Source organism: Panthera uncia, chromosome D1 (genome assembly GCF_023721935.1).
Source record: "Panthera uncia isolate 11264 chromosome D1, Puncia_PCG_1.0, whole genome shotgun sequence".
NCBI classification, from domain to species: Eukaryota; Metazoa; Chordata; class Mammalia; order Carnivora; family Felidae; genus Panthera; species Panthera uncia.
The window spans coordinates 81,002,316-81,017,364 of record NC_064808.1 but is presented as its reverse complement, the minus strand read 5'-3'; the positions used below and the strand labels follow the sequence as shown (position 1 = coordinate 81,017,364).

Below are 15,049 nucleotides of genomic sequence, written 5' to 3'. Positions count from 1 at the left end.
GACTGAAAAGGCAAGGGGCATTAAGGAGGACACTTGCTGGGATGAGCCCTGGTGTTATATGTAAGTGAAGAGTCACTAAATTCTATTCCTGAAATTATTGTTACAGTATATGTTAACTAACTTTGATTTAAATTTTTAAAAATAGTAGCTAAAAAAATATCTGAAAAAAGTGCTCACTTTGTAATATGCCAAAATTGCTTTCTAAATATGGATCTGAAGGTCATGAATGAAACCATATGTTTGTAATTTTTAAATCATTTATGGCCTTACCCATGTTTGTCCTTTGCCAATGACAAATACATGACACTCTTATTTCCTAATTTTTCATTTTATAAATATTTCTTAGTTTGCAGTGCTACACTAAGAAATCATGGTAACAAAATAAAGGAGAAGCATAGCTAACTTCATGGTTAGTTTATTATGCTGTCAAGTTTTAACAAAATTTCTATTTGTTTCTATATGTCCAGATATCTGATATACAAAATGTGGGTATTTCATATCACTAACTGGTGCATAGCAAAATATAATTTGTGGAAAATGTTTTCAGTAACATATTTTGTAGAAGGAACTTTGCACCTGGGAATCATAAGTTGGACAGATTTTTAAAAATCTTTTGGCAGCCTACCAGATACAAAAGTGCTGATTCAAAGGGGCACGTGCACCCTAGTGTTTATAGCAGTGCTATCAACGATAGACAAACTATGGAAAGAGCCCAAATGTCTATCAACTGATGAATGGATTAAGAATATGTGTTATACATAAACAATGGAATACTACCTGGTGATGAAAAGAATGAAATCTTACCATTTGCAACAATTTGGATGGAACTAGAGAGTATTATGCTAAGCGAAATAAGTAAGAGAAAAACATATCACATGATTTCACTCGTATGTGGAATTTGAGAAACTTAAAAGATGATCATAGGGGAAGGGAAGGAAAAAAATGATAAAAACAGAGAGGGAGGCAAACCATAAGAGACTCTTAAATACAGAGAACAAACTGAGGGTTGATGTGGGTGGGGTAAATGGGTGATGAGCATTAAGGAGGGTACTTGTTGGGATAAACACTGGGTGTTATGTGTAAGCGATGAATCACTGGGTTCTACTCTGGAAGCCAAGACTACACTGTATGTATGTTACTTGAGAAAAAAAACAAAAAACAAAAACAACTAGCACACAAACACACATACAGAGACACATACACAATCCTTTGTCAGTTGAAAACAACTGAAAGTGGCAAGATAGAGCAATTGTTTTGAGGAACTTTTTTTTTAACCCTCATTGACTCAAATCCATAAGAAATTGTCTTTTTAAATTATTATTATAAGTCTGTCCTTTTGAAGTTTGGTAGTGAGAACAAAGTGTGCCTCATTTTTATTTAATGCTTTTATCTTTTCTTCACGTGTTGTTCATTCTTTATTCCATCTGGATCAAACATGATTTATCATAGATGTAGCTGCACATCATGTTGTAGCGTTTCCTCCTTATGAAATTTCAAGGTGGCAAGAATTCCCAAAGACAACTTTTTTTCCAAGACTCATGGCTGCAATGAAATTGTTATACAATTAAATTCAGTTTATAAAAAGTATGTTGTTTAATGCTATGAATGGTAGACATGAAACAATTCTAAAATGATAAAAGTTGTGATATAATAATATTGATATCTCTTAATTATTATTTATATTTCTAAATTTTTATACTGTATAAATATATAATGTCTATCTTTTTTTTATTTTTAAAGGTCATCTATTTACATACATTTGTTGGCTCAAAAAAGATATCATATTCTTCCTTAGAACTTATAAAACTAATGTACTCTCTTAATATTCTTACTGGCTATCAATGTATTTCTCTATGTTCTTAAGGATTTGTAAGTTCTTAATAACTACTTCTGTACATAATGGTAATAATTTCCACAATAATCATTAATCACTGTTTTATTTTGCTTTAACTTATCAATAAAATTTTAAGGTTTCACTTCATGTCACATCTCAAATGTATCCCTGCATCTGAAAGTGAATATTCAAATATTAACAACAAATTCAAATGACAAGCCCAGTTCTTATTTCTGACAGTGTTGCACTGTCAGTATTTGAAATTAACCTAGGTGATCATTTTATTGCAGAGAATGCAGTGATGCCTTAAATGATCTTATATGTTCACACCTAAATGATCCTACATGGGGTCACCAGCCCCCATCCGTTTCACCTACTCAAGGGTATTGCTCCAGAGATTTCTCCCAGGCTCTCCTACTTCATGATTTTCACTCCCTTTTGATCATGATCACTATTCACATACAAGCATATGGTAGTTTCTAACTAAAATAGAAATGAAAATAGAACACTAGCTCTGACTCAGAGTCAAGAACCACTGGCTCCATTTATTGATTCCCCTTTAATTCTTAGATTCCTCTTCACCCTTTCTAAACCTATCCAGTCAGCTTCCCCAATCCTACCCCCAACCCACCTAAACTGCTTGTATCCTAGTCACCAAAACCCTCCATGTACTGAATACATTGATTTGATTCATTTTCAGTCTTTCCTTAACTTGACTTATAACATGTAACACAGGTCATCACTGCTTCCTCTTTGGTAATGTCTCTCTGTTGGAGTTCAGGATTCCATCTTTTCTGAGTTTTCTTTCCACCTCACTGACTGCTCCTTCTACTTCAACTTTGCTGTTCCTCCTCTTTTCTCAGGGTCAAGTGTCCCAAGGCTCATCCTTGGTCCTCTTTCTCTGCACTTACTTCTTTGATGATCTCACCCAGGTTCATGCCTTTAAATACCAACTCTCTGCCAATGCCTACATTTATAACCCCATCCTAGACCTCTCGGCTGAACCTCAGCCTATACATTCAACAGCTTACATGATATCTCCACTAGCACATCTCATAGATATCTCAAACTCAGCCAGCCCAAGCTGTGCTTCTGATATTCCCACAGCCCTCTCCATCACGGGTAAGAGCAACTCAAGTTCTTCCAGTTTCTTAGGCCCAACATGTTGAAGTCATTCTTCAATCCCCTTTACTTCTCGCACCCCACAAATGACCCTGGAATCACAACAATTCTCCTATCTCTGCTTTCATACTATTTCCAGAAATCCAACACTTCCCACCACCTCCATTCGTATCATCCTGAGCCAGCATCATCTCTCACTGGGACTGCTGCCTCCTGGCTGGTCTCCTTTCTTCTGCTCTTGCCCATTGCTGGTGAGTCTCAGCACAGCAGCCAGAGGAGTCTTTTAAAGCATAATTGATGTCATGTCCAAAGCCTGCAATGACTCCCATTTCATTCAGTCAGAACTCTGCTCTGAAAGGCCTTCTGTTGTTAGGCCCCTGTGCTTCTCTGGCCTCACTGCCTGCAGTTCTCCACCCCACCCCCACCCCCCAGCCCCCTCCCCCCACAACTTCACTTCCCACAGGGACCTTGCAGTTCCCAGAACACCCTGTCATGCGCCTGCCTGAAAGCCTTTGCACTGTGGGTTCTTTCTGCTTGCATAGCCCTTCCTCCAGATATCTGCATGCATGGTTAACTATCACCTCTTTCAAGATCATTGTCTCAGTAAGGCCTCTGTGCATGCCCTACCCCACCACGCTCACAATCTCCTTCCTTTATCTACTTTCTTTTTTTTAATTTTTTTTTCAACGTTTTTTATTTATTTTTGGGACAGAGAGAGACAGAGCATGAACGGGGGAGGGTCAGAGAGAGAGGGAGACACAGAATCGGAAACAGGCTCCAGGCTCCGAGCCATCAGCCCAGAGCCTGACGCGGGGCTCGAACTCACGGACCGCGAGATCGTGACCTGGCTGAAGTCGGACGCTTAACCGACTGCGCCACCCAGGCGCCCCTATCTACTTTCTTTCTGCTATGAAATGTACTACCTTTGAACAAACTCTATGATTTATTTATTCATTTGTTAATTTTTGGTGTCTTTTGTCCTCAGCTAGAATATAAATTTCAAATGGAAGAATCCTCATCTGTATTGTCCACTGATGTACTGCAAGCATCTAAGTGTTCAGCACATAGTAGTCATTAAACATGTTGTTTACTTCTTAATGGATGAAATGTGGAATTAGGTCTTTGGCTTTTCTGCCTTCCAAAAGGCTGAGGCTGAAAAGTGATATTTTTAGACTACAAAGGCCAAGGATGAAGTTCAGTGCATCCCTTCCCAATGTATACAGGTCTCTTCCAGTCCCACTGACACATCTCTTGAGGTAAGAAGCCTTGACAACTCATCTTAACTTGGATCTGTTTTCTTTTTCTTTTTCCAAGGCCAAAATCACCTTCCTGAGACTTTCTATTTTCTTTTTGTCTATGGTTGAAATTGCCCTCCTCTAGTCCCAGAAATTCCCACATGTTCTTAATTTCTTTGCTCAAGACTCTTGGTCAATTTGACAGCATAGCTGGTCTTGTCATGTAACCTGAAGCAAAAGAACTGGAGAGGGTGGGTGTCAAGGACTGGTCTGGGGTGTCTGTCTTTAAGGAGGAAGGTGAATTGAGGTTGTTATATCATGTTCCAGGGGCCCAAGTAGCTGCACTATCACAGAAGCCACATTTTGCATCTTGTTCTCATGACCTTAAGAAAGATTTTGTGAAATGTTTTTCTAAAATTCAGATACTCTATATCTAAGTCATTAGCACAAGGTACTCAAAAATAAGATGTGAGTAAATGAATAATTGATCTATATACCTGTTTGTTATGCCTATTATAAATAAAAATAAAACTGCCAATGAGGTTAGTTTGATACAATTATTTTTCTTGAGAGCCTACACTGTACTGATTCTGATTGTAGCTTTTACTCCCACCACGCTTCTTGGTGTACATTTCTTTCCCACTGACTATGTGGGATAGGCGAATTATCAAGGAAGGAACCATGGTCTCTGAGTCTGTCAGAGCTCTAATAGCTGAGCTGTGGGCTGAGGATATCAACAGGACTTCACTAATTTTTTTTTTTTTTGTATATTTTCTAAAGCAAAACCCTTGACCCCAGAAAGGTGACCTGTGAAGATTATGATTCCTGAGCGTCAGGGATTTGTTTCCACCTCATGCACCTTGCCAGAACACTTTGTTTTCATCTCTACCAGGCCAGTTCATTTAACTGTAGCTTACATTCCCAGGGATTTGAGTATTTCATTGTCTTCCTTGGGTTAAATTCATTAAACATTTTGAAAAGAGTATTTTGAAGGAGTATCTTGCTAATATTTTAAAACCCAAAAGTCTTGGCTCCTCAGCAAAACACCTCTCAGATTAGTGCTATCTTTGTAACACTCTCCGTGGTATCATTAAATCAAGATAAAGTAAAGTTGCTCTTAAAGTGTGAGTAGTTGTGTCTATAGTTCTGTGCTTCCCAGAGGGTTAAGGGGTAATGATTATTTTTAAAGCACTGAGTTATTTATGTTTTCTTCCATAAATAAAAACAAGGGTAATAGAGTTGGGCTAAGAATTTCAGGGGTTTTATAGCTCATTAGTTTTTGCTAATATCTGAAAAAGTATGGAGCTGCTGGTATTGTTTAAGTAACTTTAGAATACCCTTATGTGTAATAGATTGTACTCCTCCCCAGCGATATCACAAGGAGTGAGGGGTGAGTGTTGGGTATGTGCCAGGGATGGGCCTCCAAAGGTAAAAAGGGGGCTAGACTTTAATACTTTCTCCATGTTTCATGGGCTATCTTTTATCACAATTATACCAAAATATTTTCATCATACTCCTAGTATGTATCAAACAATTACATGCCTTTAAAAATGGAGAAATTTTGTAGAGTGTGCTAAGGGGTAGCTACTTCTCTCTCTAAATGTCTCCAGGAATGCTTCTGGCCCTGCTATCCTCCCCTCTTGTTTGTTTTTGCTTCTTGGTTTTTTGCTACCTGACTAAATATTTTCCCAATGCTACAAAAAGGACTCTTCACACCAAACTCTGCATGTCTTTGTTCTGAAAAGTAAAATCTCATTTTGTTCCTATCAACTTTACAATTTCAAAACTATGTACAAGTGACAGAAGTAGTTTTGAAACATGAAACGGGGTATTTTCTAGAAACTCGGGTGCTCTGAAAAAACATTAGCCTTCCTAGAAAATGTTTCAGATTTTCTTTCAATAAAATCTGAATTCTGTTCTTGGCATGAGTTAGGTGTGTGATTGTTAGAAAGCATAAGTTTGCCCAAATCTTACACAATGTCCTTTGTGATATAATTCTGTACCAGAATAAGAATTTTATTCGTCCTTTTCATGTGAGTATTTTATCTGGACTTTTTAAAGATAAAAAATTGAATGTGCTGGGAGTCAGGACCGGAACAAGACTTGTGGAGACTAAAGGCAAAAAATATTTTGGTGTTCCTTTCTCGGCACCCCACCATCCCCATGCGATGCAAACGTCAACCACACTAAGCCATAAATTATGTCTAAATAAAATTCTACAACGTTTTGACTTTTCACATATGTCACTACAAATTTTTCTTTCTTCAAAATCTGAATTGCTTTAAGATAGTGCGTTGGCTTTGCAGGTGCGTTTAATCGCTGCTTGCTAATGTAGCGTGGGGGTGGGGGGTGGGGTGTGCTCTACGAGTGTGCAAGGACTGGGCTACACGCGCCGGGTATTTTGCACCCGTTTGCATATCACGTGCAGGTAAATAGCCGCAGAAACAGCCAATGCCTCTTTGAGACTTGGGGCGTGGCAGACCCCGAGAACCGCCGGATAGCGCGGGGCTGCAGCCAGTTCTAGGCCCCGTTCCCGCCCACGCTAGCCCGACGGCGCGAGGGGCGGGGCCGAGGGCTTCAGCGAATGAGCGCCTGCGGGCCGGGCGGGCCGCTGTCAGGTAGCCCAGGCGACCGGAGTGCGGCCCCGCCCCCCGCGTCTAGCCTCCCGCGCGCGCTGCTGAGTGCTGGCTGGAATGCTAGCTGCGGTCCCTCCAAGCCGCGCGATGAGCAAGTGGAGCGTCGGGAGAAAGCCCAGCCGCACACTCGGACTCCTGCTGCTGGTGATCTTGAGTTACCTGGTGCTCCGCAGGTGAGAGAGCCCCGCCCGGCACCTGCCTGACTCCAGACATCTCAGCCTTACACACCCGTAGTTCTCGCCTCCCCTCTCACCTGAGGGAGGCGGCCCCAAGAGTCTGCATCCCGCGAATTCCGAGCCCCCACGGGGAAGGGCTCTTCAGTCTCTTCTTCTTTGGGTCTGGCGTCCCCCTGCATCACTAGGCACTCTGCTCCTTGCCTCGAGATCCAGGCCCCTGGGTCACACTAGGCGCTACCCGCTCAGTCTCCAGGCGTCTGTGTCCTAGAGCTTCCCCACTCTTTCTCTGTGCTTCTGATGCCCGGGCTCTGCTTTCCTCGTGGATACTCCCAGCTCTCTGGGAAGGACAACAGAACTAGCTTTCAGGTCTCTTTCAAATGTCCCCCATCACTGCTCCGCCCCTAGTCCTCCTTGGGGAACCTGCTTCTGTTTTTCTCCCGGGTCCGTACTTTCCTACCAATCCTGCTAGAAGGCTTGTCTATTCCGCAGAGGCCGGAGCTCCGGGGCTCCCAGCTATGGTAGATCTTGACTTCCCAGAGCAGTCAGCAGAACGCTGTCCCATGGGTCCTCCAAGATCCTCAGCCCTGGATTTATTTGCCCCACTCTAGGATTGATACAGCTTCTCTCTCCATTTGTCAGTCACCAGCTCACTCCTTCCCAGTCCCCTTTTGCAAAGTGTTGTCTGTGGCAAATGGTTGTGTTTAATGATAGAATAACTTACCCACAGCCTGCATGGGTGCCCTAGCCCAGATTTTTTGTTAACTGTATCTATTTATAGTATTCTATAACCCTGACCATGTCTTTCAGGTAGATTGCTGGCACTTTCCATATTCAAAACCTCCAGTGTTGCTGGGAACACAGACCAGCAGTATCAAATGCTTTGGCACTGAAAGTTAATGTTGAAGCTGAGTCCGGGCAGACAACACCACTTAGCTTTTGCTTCTTCTCTATCCCCTTTGTTAGTTTCTCTGAGTTTCCTCCAGGAGATAGGGAAGTTTTTGATGGAAGTGAATATCTGAATGTATTTTGCTGCCACAAGAACACCTTCAGAAACTCTTTCTATTTCCACCTTTTCAAGACTTACATGTCTTCTTTGTTTTACCTGTTCTTGACTTTGGTGTTGGGAAGGATGTCATGATATTGTTTGAGAGAAAGACATGGCACTCTTCTTACTCTGGGGCTCAGAAAATTAAAGAGGCATTTTGTTTCCCCAGTTGTTCCTAAGACTTTTTTTCCATCTTGTCAGTGATCTCTAACCCATTCCTCTTTGAAGACTGGCTCTGGCTCTTGTAGGATGCTCAGCCTTCCTCTTGATGCAAGGCTGATGCAAACCCCAGAAGGATTACTCAAAGCAGAGGCAACAGGAGCCTCTGGCATGCAGCAGGGTATCAGGAGCCCACACCACAGAGAGAAAGGCCAGAGGTGTGCAAGTAGCATGTTGTTTGTCTATTGATGCAGGTCAAGGATATGGCAGTCCATGCATGGGACCCAGCCAGGTCATTATGAGGAGCAGCTCTGAGGGGCTTGAGTTGGGCCAGATAGTACACCCTAATAGTCCACAGGAAAAGGTGTGGGAGGGAGGCTGGGTATTTGTTGATGTCTGGCATGAAAGAAGATGAGGTGTCAGGTAGTTGACTGGCTGTGAAGAAGCCTGAGCTTCTCACAGGTGAGTTAACCATGTCCATACCTGGGTTGGCGTGGCTGCAGCAGGAATCAGTCAGGGGCTTATGGAGGTTCCTGGGAATAGCTGTGACTCAAGCCTGAGGAAATAGTTTGAAATGCTTAGTAAAGTCATTGTTATCCTTGTTATTACTTCTTTTATACTAGGTAAGACAGAGAAGCTCTGACCCAAATTCAGGGCCGTCTCTTAGGGTCCTTCACAATATATGTCTTTTGGGCATCTTTTTGATTGTATCACCATCATGGTAATAGGCTTTCTGATCAATTCGTCCTGTCTTGCATGGGCTGGGCACCAAGGATTATCTCTGGAGGCCAGAGGAGAACACACTTTTTGTTGCTTCCTCTTCTTGCCTTGCTCTAGCTTTGGATCATTAACTGAGTTGGAGGTGGGGACCTTTCCCAGCAGTAGCTGGGAATGTGGATGTGGCCAGTGGAATATAGGTCACAAGGGAATTGGCTACTTAGCTGGCAGCTTTGTGGAGCTGAGCTGTTAGGATCAGCCCTTTTCTTGTACCTCAGAAGGCAGGTAGTGGGTGGGGGAAGGGAAGGGGCTGCTGGGATCCAGCTTTTGTTTTTTCCCATGAACTTTACCTTATGCTGGTTCATAATCAGTCATAACTGTTTGATTATATCACATCCGAGAAATAGGAGGACAAAGATGACTTTTGAGGATGACCTCTTTTTTTTTTCCTTAGATTGAACAGTGGTCTCAAATTACCTTTACTGCAGTATAATTGTTAGCAATAAGCTTGCATGTTTAGCTTGCACAGTTTGAAAATTTTATATATATATATATATAAATATATATATAATTTTATATATCTATATATATATAAATATATATATAATTTATGTATATATAGATCAACATATATATATATATAAAATTTTCAAAAATGAAAATTCAGAATTTCAAACATGAAAATACCACCACAATTAAGACAGTGAAAATATCCATCAGCCCCAGAGATTTCCTTATGCCCCTTTGCATCTCTCTCTCCTGCCCCTCTCTGCTTCCGCAGCCCCAGGCACACTGATCTGTTGTTTTCTGGCACCATATATTTGTTTGCATTTTCTAGCGTTTTCTAGAAAATGCAGTCCTAAAGTATGTACTCTGTTTTTATCTGGTTTCTTTTACTCAGCATATCATTTGGAGATCTTTGGTGCTTATCAATGTGAACCATGTCTGAACCAGCTCCCTCTCCTTCTCTTTCCTACTCCCACTCCATGAATGCAAGAATTCCTGCTTGATATGATCAAGGCATAGTTCTTACTCATGACTTTTTTCCTTAATATAAATGCATCAGTGAGCAATAATCCAATTAACTCTGTATCTCGTATACCTGATATTTTAGCTGGCAAAAGTTAGGAGAGAGGAAAGTGGCCAGGTAGGCACCCTGCATCATGCCTCTGTAAAGGTAAGTTCATCTCTTTGCCCAGCTCTGCCTCATTTAGTGCTCCTTCACTGACATTACCTGGATTCCAGATCCAAAGTTCTTGAAGGAAAGAAGAGGAGAACCTTATCAGTCTTCTCCTTAGAGGAGGTGGATAACTTAGCAACATGACCTGGTCACCTTCTTTCATCCATATTACAGAAAGTGCTGTCTTCCAAGGGTGTGTGGGCAAATTGTGCCTCTCTTCCTGGCCTTCTGTGAGGTCACCGATTTTATTAGCTTTGCCTGTTTTAGGACTTTACCCTGCTTGAGGCCTGAGTCATATTCCCTGGAATGTTTGAACTCTTTGAACACTGTTCCTTTCATCTTCTAGTAGTGAAGTTTTCAGCATGTGGGAAGTGTCTCTTTCAGCAGGTAGTCATTTCTCTGACACAAGTGGGGGAACATGGCTACCTGGGCAGTGGCTCAGTCAGAGAGAGGTAGGATGTCTGAGCCGTCCTGTGCTGGGAAGATAGAGTTGGCACTGGGATTCTTACCGTGCTGTACTAGCCAACTGAAGGGACCAGAGTGTCTTGGAGCAAGAACATGGAGATTAAATTTGGGGCAAAAGCTGCACAGCCTGAGCAGCAGAAGTATTGGAAGGTTAGCCAAAGAGTTTTCTGTGCATTAGGTCAAGGAAGTAGCAAGTGAAATAAAAGTGCTTAATCTTTGATGCGATGACTCAGAGTTCCATTATACTGACTTGAATGCTCTTCTAATGAAGATTCAGGATATGCTGGAGTTTAGGTCAGTATTTTCAGAATATTTAGCACCTGAGAAGGATTCTGGAGGCCAGCCCCCTTTCTCTGGTTCCTCCCCTATAATCTAGCAGAATTCTTTTCGTATAGGGATATTTTCTGCTTCTTCCCCATTCAGGTTTATTTCTTGCTTAAATCTATTGCTCTGGATATTAAAGGCCACACATGTTGTGTGAGATTGTCCTGCAATAGAAGGGCAGGGGTGTTTTTAGAGGCTAATGGTAATGAAGCAAATAACTCTTGACTGGGTCTACTGGGTAGACCCTCTTAGGTGATGATCCTCACTGATTTCATGCATCCGTGCACAGCAAGACAGTGGCATTGTTCCTTTCAAGAGCATGCTGCTTTTCCTGCAAAGTTTACTTTGTGAGTAGGTAATCTGTAAGGATAAAATATTCAAATAATATAAAGAGGAAAATAAAGCCTCCACTTCTGGTCCTAAGGTACCCCTCTCACCTCTAGCAGAGGTGATTACTAATAATGGTTTCTTCAGGGGAATTACATATACGACAAGACAGCTCTATGTATTATTACCCCATTTGTCCATTAGGGACATAATTTATTCAAACAGTCTCCTATTGATGAACATCAATTGTCTCCAATATTTTAGCTACTGCAAGCAAAGTTGCAACGTAGGTTAACTACACTGGAATTAAAATAAAATAATATAAAGTAAAAACAAATAAGAAAACCCACAAAGTTACAATAAATATCTGTTGGTATATTTCTGTCTCTAGGATTGCTGACCATATAAGATATTCATTTTAAATATTGATAGACATTTAAAATAAGTAAGTAAAAATAAGTTAAAATAAGTAAGTAAAATAGCACATTCTGTTTCTGTTGGATCATTGTGAGGGAGATTCTGAGCTCTAAAGTCCGAGGGGAAAATTCTGTTTACTTTGTATGTGCACAGGTTCTTTGTGTCTTTAAGAGCTAGTACATTTCTTGTATATCTATGTAGATAAGTCTCATGCAGTGGCGACTGATTAAAAAAAAATGTTGAGCATGTTTGTATTGCCCCTGTGTCATTAAATCATTTTATTCTGATTCCACAAGTACTCTAAGAGGGGAGTCTTGCTATCAGTAGAGTCCTCTGGGTCATCTAACAGAATTTTCACCCCTAAGTTGAGATATAATCTTTTTTTTCTATTTATGATGCTATCAGTGGGAAATTTTCCCATAATGAAAAATTTCTGTTACATAACATCAGGACACTTTTTATTGTTAATATGTGGTTGATTACTCCTGAACTGTTTTGTTGCTTCACCTTTGGGTCTCAAGGTTTTGGTCTAGTAGGTGTTTATTCAATACAAACTTCCTACAGTATTTGGAAGATGTTGCCCTCCAAACCAACAGCATGTCCCTGGATCATGTAGGTAGACACTTGGCCTGACTTGCTGGAGTCTGCATGCTAGGCCAGTTCCTGGCTCACCAAGAAGCCTTTTCAGAGGGAAAGACAGAGGTACTAAGATTGTAGCAGTGCCATCGACCTGCAGAATGCTGCAAAATGACCTGCAAAATGAGGTTATACTAGCTTTTGAAATGGAAGGTTCAACCCCTTTGGAAATATTTAATGCTGTTCTAGCAAAGCAGGAGCCTAAAGCTTTGGGCACAGGCCAAGGATCACATCCAGGAAGTTGGATCAGCTACAAGGATAGAGTTCCATTTCCCTGGGATTGAAGTTCTTGGGGTTCCAGGATTGATCCGAGAGCCATTATTCTGGATTAGAGGCATTAAAGGCACTGGCCTGGGTCAAAGAGTGGGCAGCTCCTTCCTTAGGCCTTCACGATTCCCCACTGAGGGAGGAGTGTATAGCCTTAAGGCTGGTAAGGCCAAAATATCCCCAAGTGCACAGTTGAGGGGAACAGAATGCCCAAGGAAATAGGGCCTCATGGGAGCCTGTAACCACATTAGGATCTTGAGAGTGACGACTAGAAATTTGTATTTTAAATCCAAGTGAGATTTCTATGCATGATGATGTCTTTTGGGCAGTTTAACATAACTGCCATCTAAATAATGGTTTCTAGCATGAACACTTGGATTAATGAAGATGTGAGTGTTTCCTTGGTCATCATCTTTAATGTGATGCTTTGGACCCAGATTGAACCTCTTCTCAAGGTGGCCCTGATGGGTTCACAGTGCACCTGGAAATTGGATTTGTAAGTTGTCATATCTCAAGTATACATTACATATAGTGCCAAAATAACCAGTCCTTAGGACCAGCGAAGACTTATGTTCTGTGACTTGAAGGACTATTTCTGCAGATTCCTACTTCATCTCCTGAGCTTGTCCATACCCTTGGAGAGCCTAAAATTGTATGGGCATTGCCTGGTCTATGCTGGAGGCCACCATGCTCCAGAAGTTGATGATGCTGTCTCTGTCACATCTGGTTGATGGATACTGGTCTGAATCTGGTCAGACTGTGTGGTATGACAGAAAGCTGAAGGAGATGGCTGTGACCCCAGGTGAAGCTTCCCAGTTCTACAATGGCCCCAGTTACTGACCAATATATTTTCAGGATTTACAGGTGATATAGGGATGCCTTCTGGCATGGAAAGAACCATTTCAGACCTGCTTCAATGAGCATACTTCATTCAAGATCATTCAAGTAAGCGACCGGATCTGGCTCTTCTCCTACCCCACCCTGAAGACTCTTTCTGAGATCTGAGAATCAATTCAGGGACCCATTTCACATGAAAGAAATTGTAAGTTTGCCACCTGCTCATCTGCCTTTTCTAATTCAAGCACATTAACTCAGCACTTTTGACCATGTCTGGTGAAGTCTGGCCTGTGTAGAGCCTGTGCTGTGTCCCTTGTCCTTATGATCCACTACTGTGATAAAGTATAAGAAGGATTCATCCCTCTACCCCTCCACACTCCCAGTCTCTGCCTGATGGCAACTCCTCACCTGGGAAACTCAGGCCCCAAGTCCTCTGCCTAATGTTTCTGCTATAACCTGTTGCATCTATGGCTCACACAGCATATATCACCTGCCAAAAGGGATGGAAGTAACCAGAATGTAGAGGTATTGTTACATTGTGTGGGGCCCCGTCAGAAATCTGACATGTGTGCCACTTTCCAGGAACCTCACTGTAGACTGTGAACAGAGTAGGACTCTGATCAGGGCAAACCTGAGGACAGGTCAGGTCAGTGACCAAGGCCTGCTCTTCAGTTTATTCAAGGACTGAAAATTTACTTATCCTACTATGAAGCTAAGATACAAAGGCAAACAAAAATTCCAGGAGAAAGTAAAATACGCTCCAGCTAAAAAGAAGGCAGATGCCCTGTATCAAAAAAAAAAAAAAAAAAAAAGTTTCAACAAGGGACACCTGGTTGGCTCAGTTGGTAGTGCATGGAACTCCTGATCTTGGGGTTTTGAGTTTGAGCCCCATGTTGGGTGCAGGGATTTCTTAAAAAAAAAAAAGAAGCTTTTCACAATCTAAAAAACAAACAGACACAGAAAAGCTTTCCACAATCTGAAACAAAAACTTTCAACATGAATGAGTTGCTCACTGGGAAAAACAACACAAACAAGGGAACAGGGTTTCCTAAAGGTTTGGTTTGCTCTGTGGTAACAGGCCTAATTTAGAAGGAAAGTGTTTCCCAACCTCATGTAACCAATATAGTTTCCATTGTCCTTATTTTGTTATTACTGAGTTAATTATTCAGGAAGCACTGAGGTTATTATTAACTTATGGTAACAAGTACTAATGATCATTATCAGTATTAATAACCATTTTCACGGTGTTTTCTCGTTTATGAAGCTCTAATATATATCATCTCATTTTTCACAGTGGATTCCTTGGAGAAATACCAAATTTATCATCCTCATTTTCTCAGTGAATTCATCCCTTTTATTAATGTATTAAAAATTCACCTAGTAACCTACCAGAAAGATTTCAGAAAGGAAACAGTTGAATTCTCTAGAATTTGGAGTTACAAGCTAGCTTTTTTTACTTGCAGTGTTAGTTTCATGCCTCTAAACAAGCACTGAGAGGTAATATTTATTTTTTTTTTTTTAATTTTTTTTTTCAACGTTTTTCATTTATTTTGGGGACAGAGAGAGACAGAGCATGAATGGGGGAGGGGCAGAGAGAGGGAGACACAGAATCGGAAACAGGCTCCAGGCTCCGAGCCATCAGCCCAGAGCCTGACGCGGGGCTCGAACTCAC

General features: G+C 41.4%; 1 protein-coding gene across 1 annotated transcript in view; it reads left to right on the top strand.

Annotated features, from left to right (window-relative positions):
* Window positions 1-6,775: 6,775 nt before the first annotated feature.
* The window catches only part of LOC125929539 (beta-galactosidase-1-like protein 2), a 54,470-nt gene continuing 46,196 nt past the window's right edge, over window positions 6,776-15,049 (top strand). Inside the window, exon 1 of the mRNA XM_049640847.1 lies at window positions 6,776-7,000. Coding sequence (XP_049496804.1) covers window positions 6,776-7,000 — 225 coding nt within the window. The remainder of the gene's footprint in view (window positions 7,001-15,049) is intronic.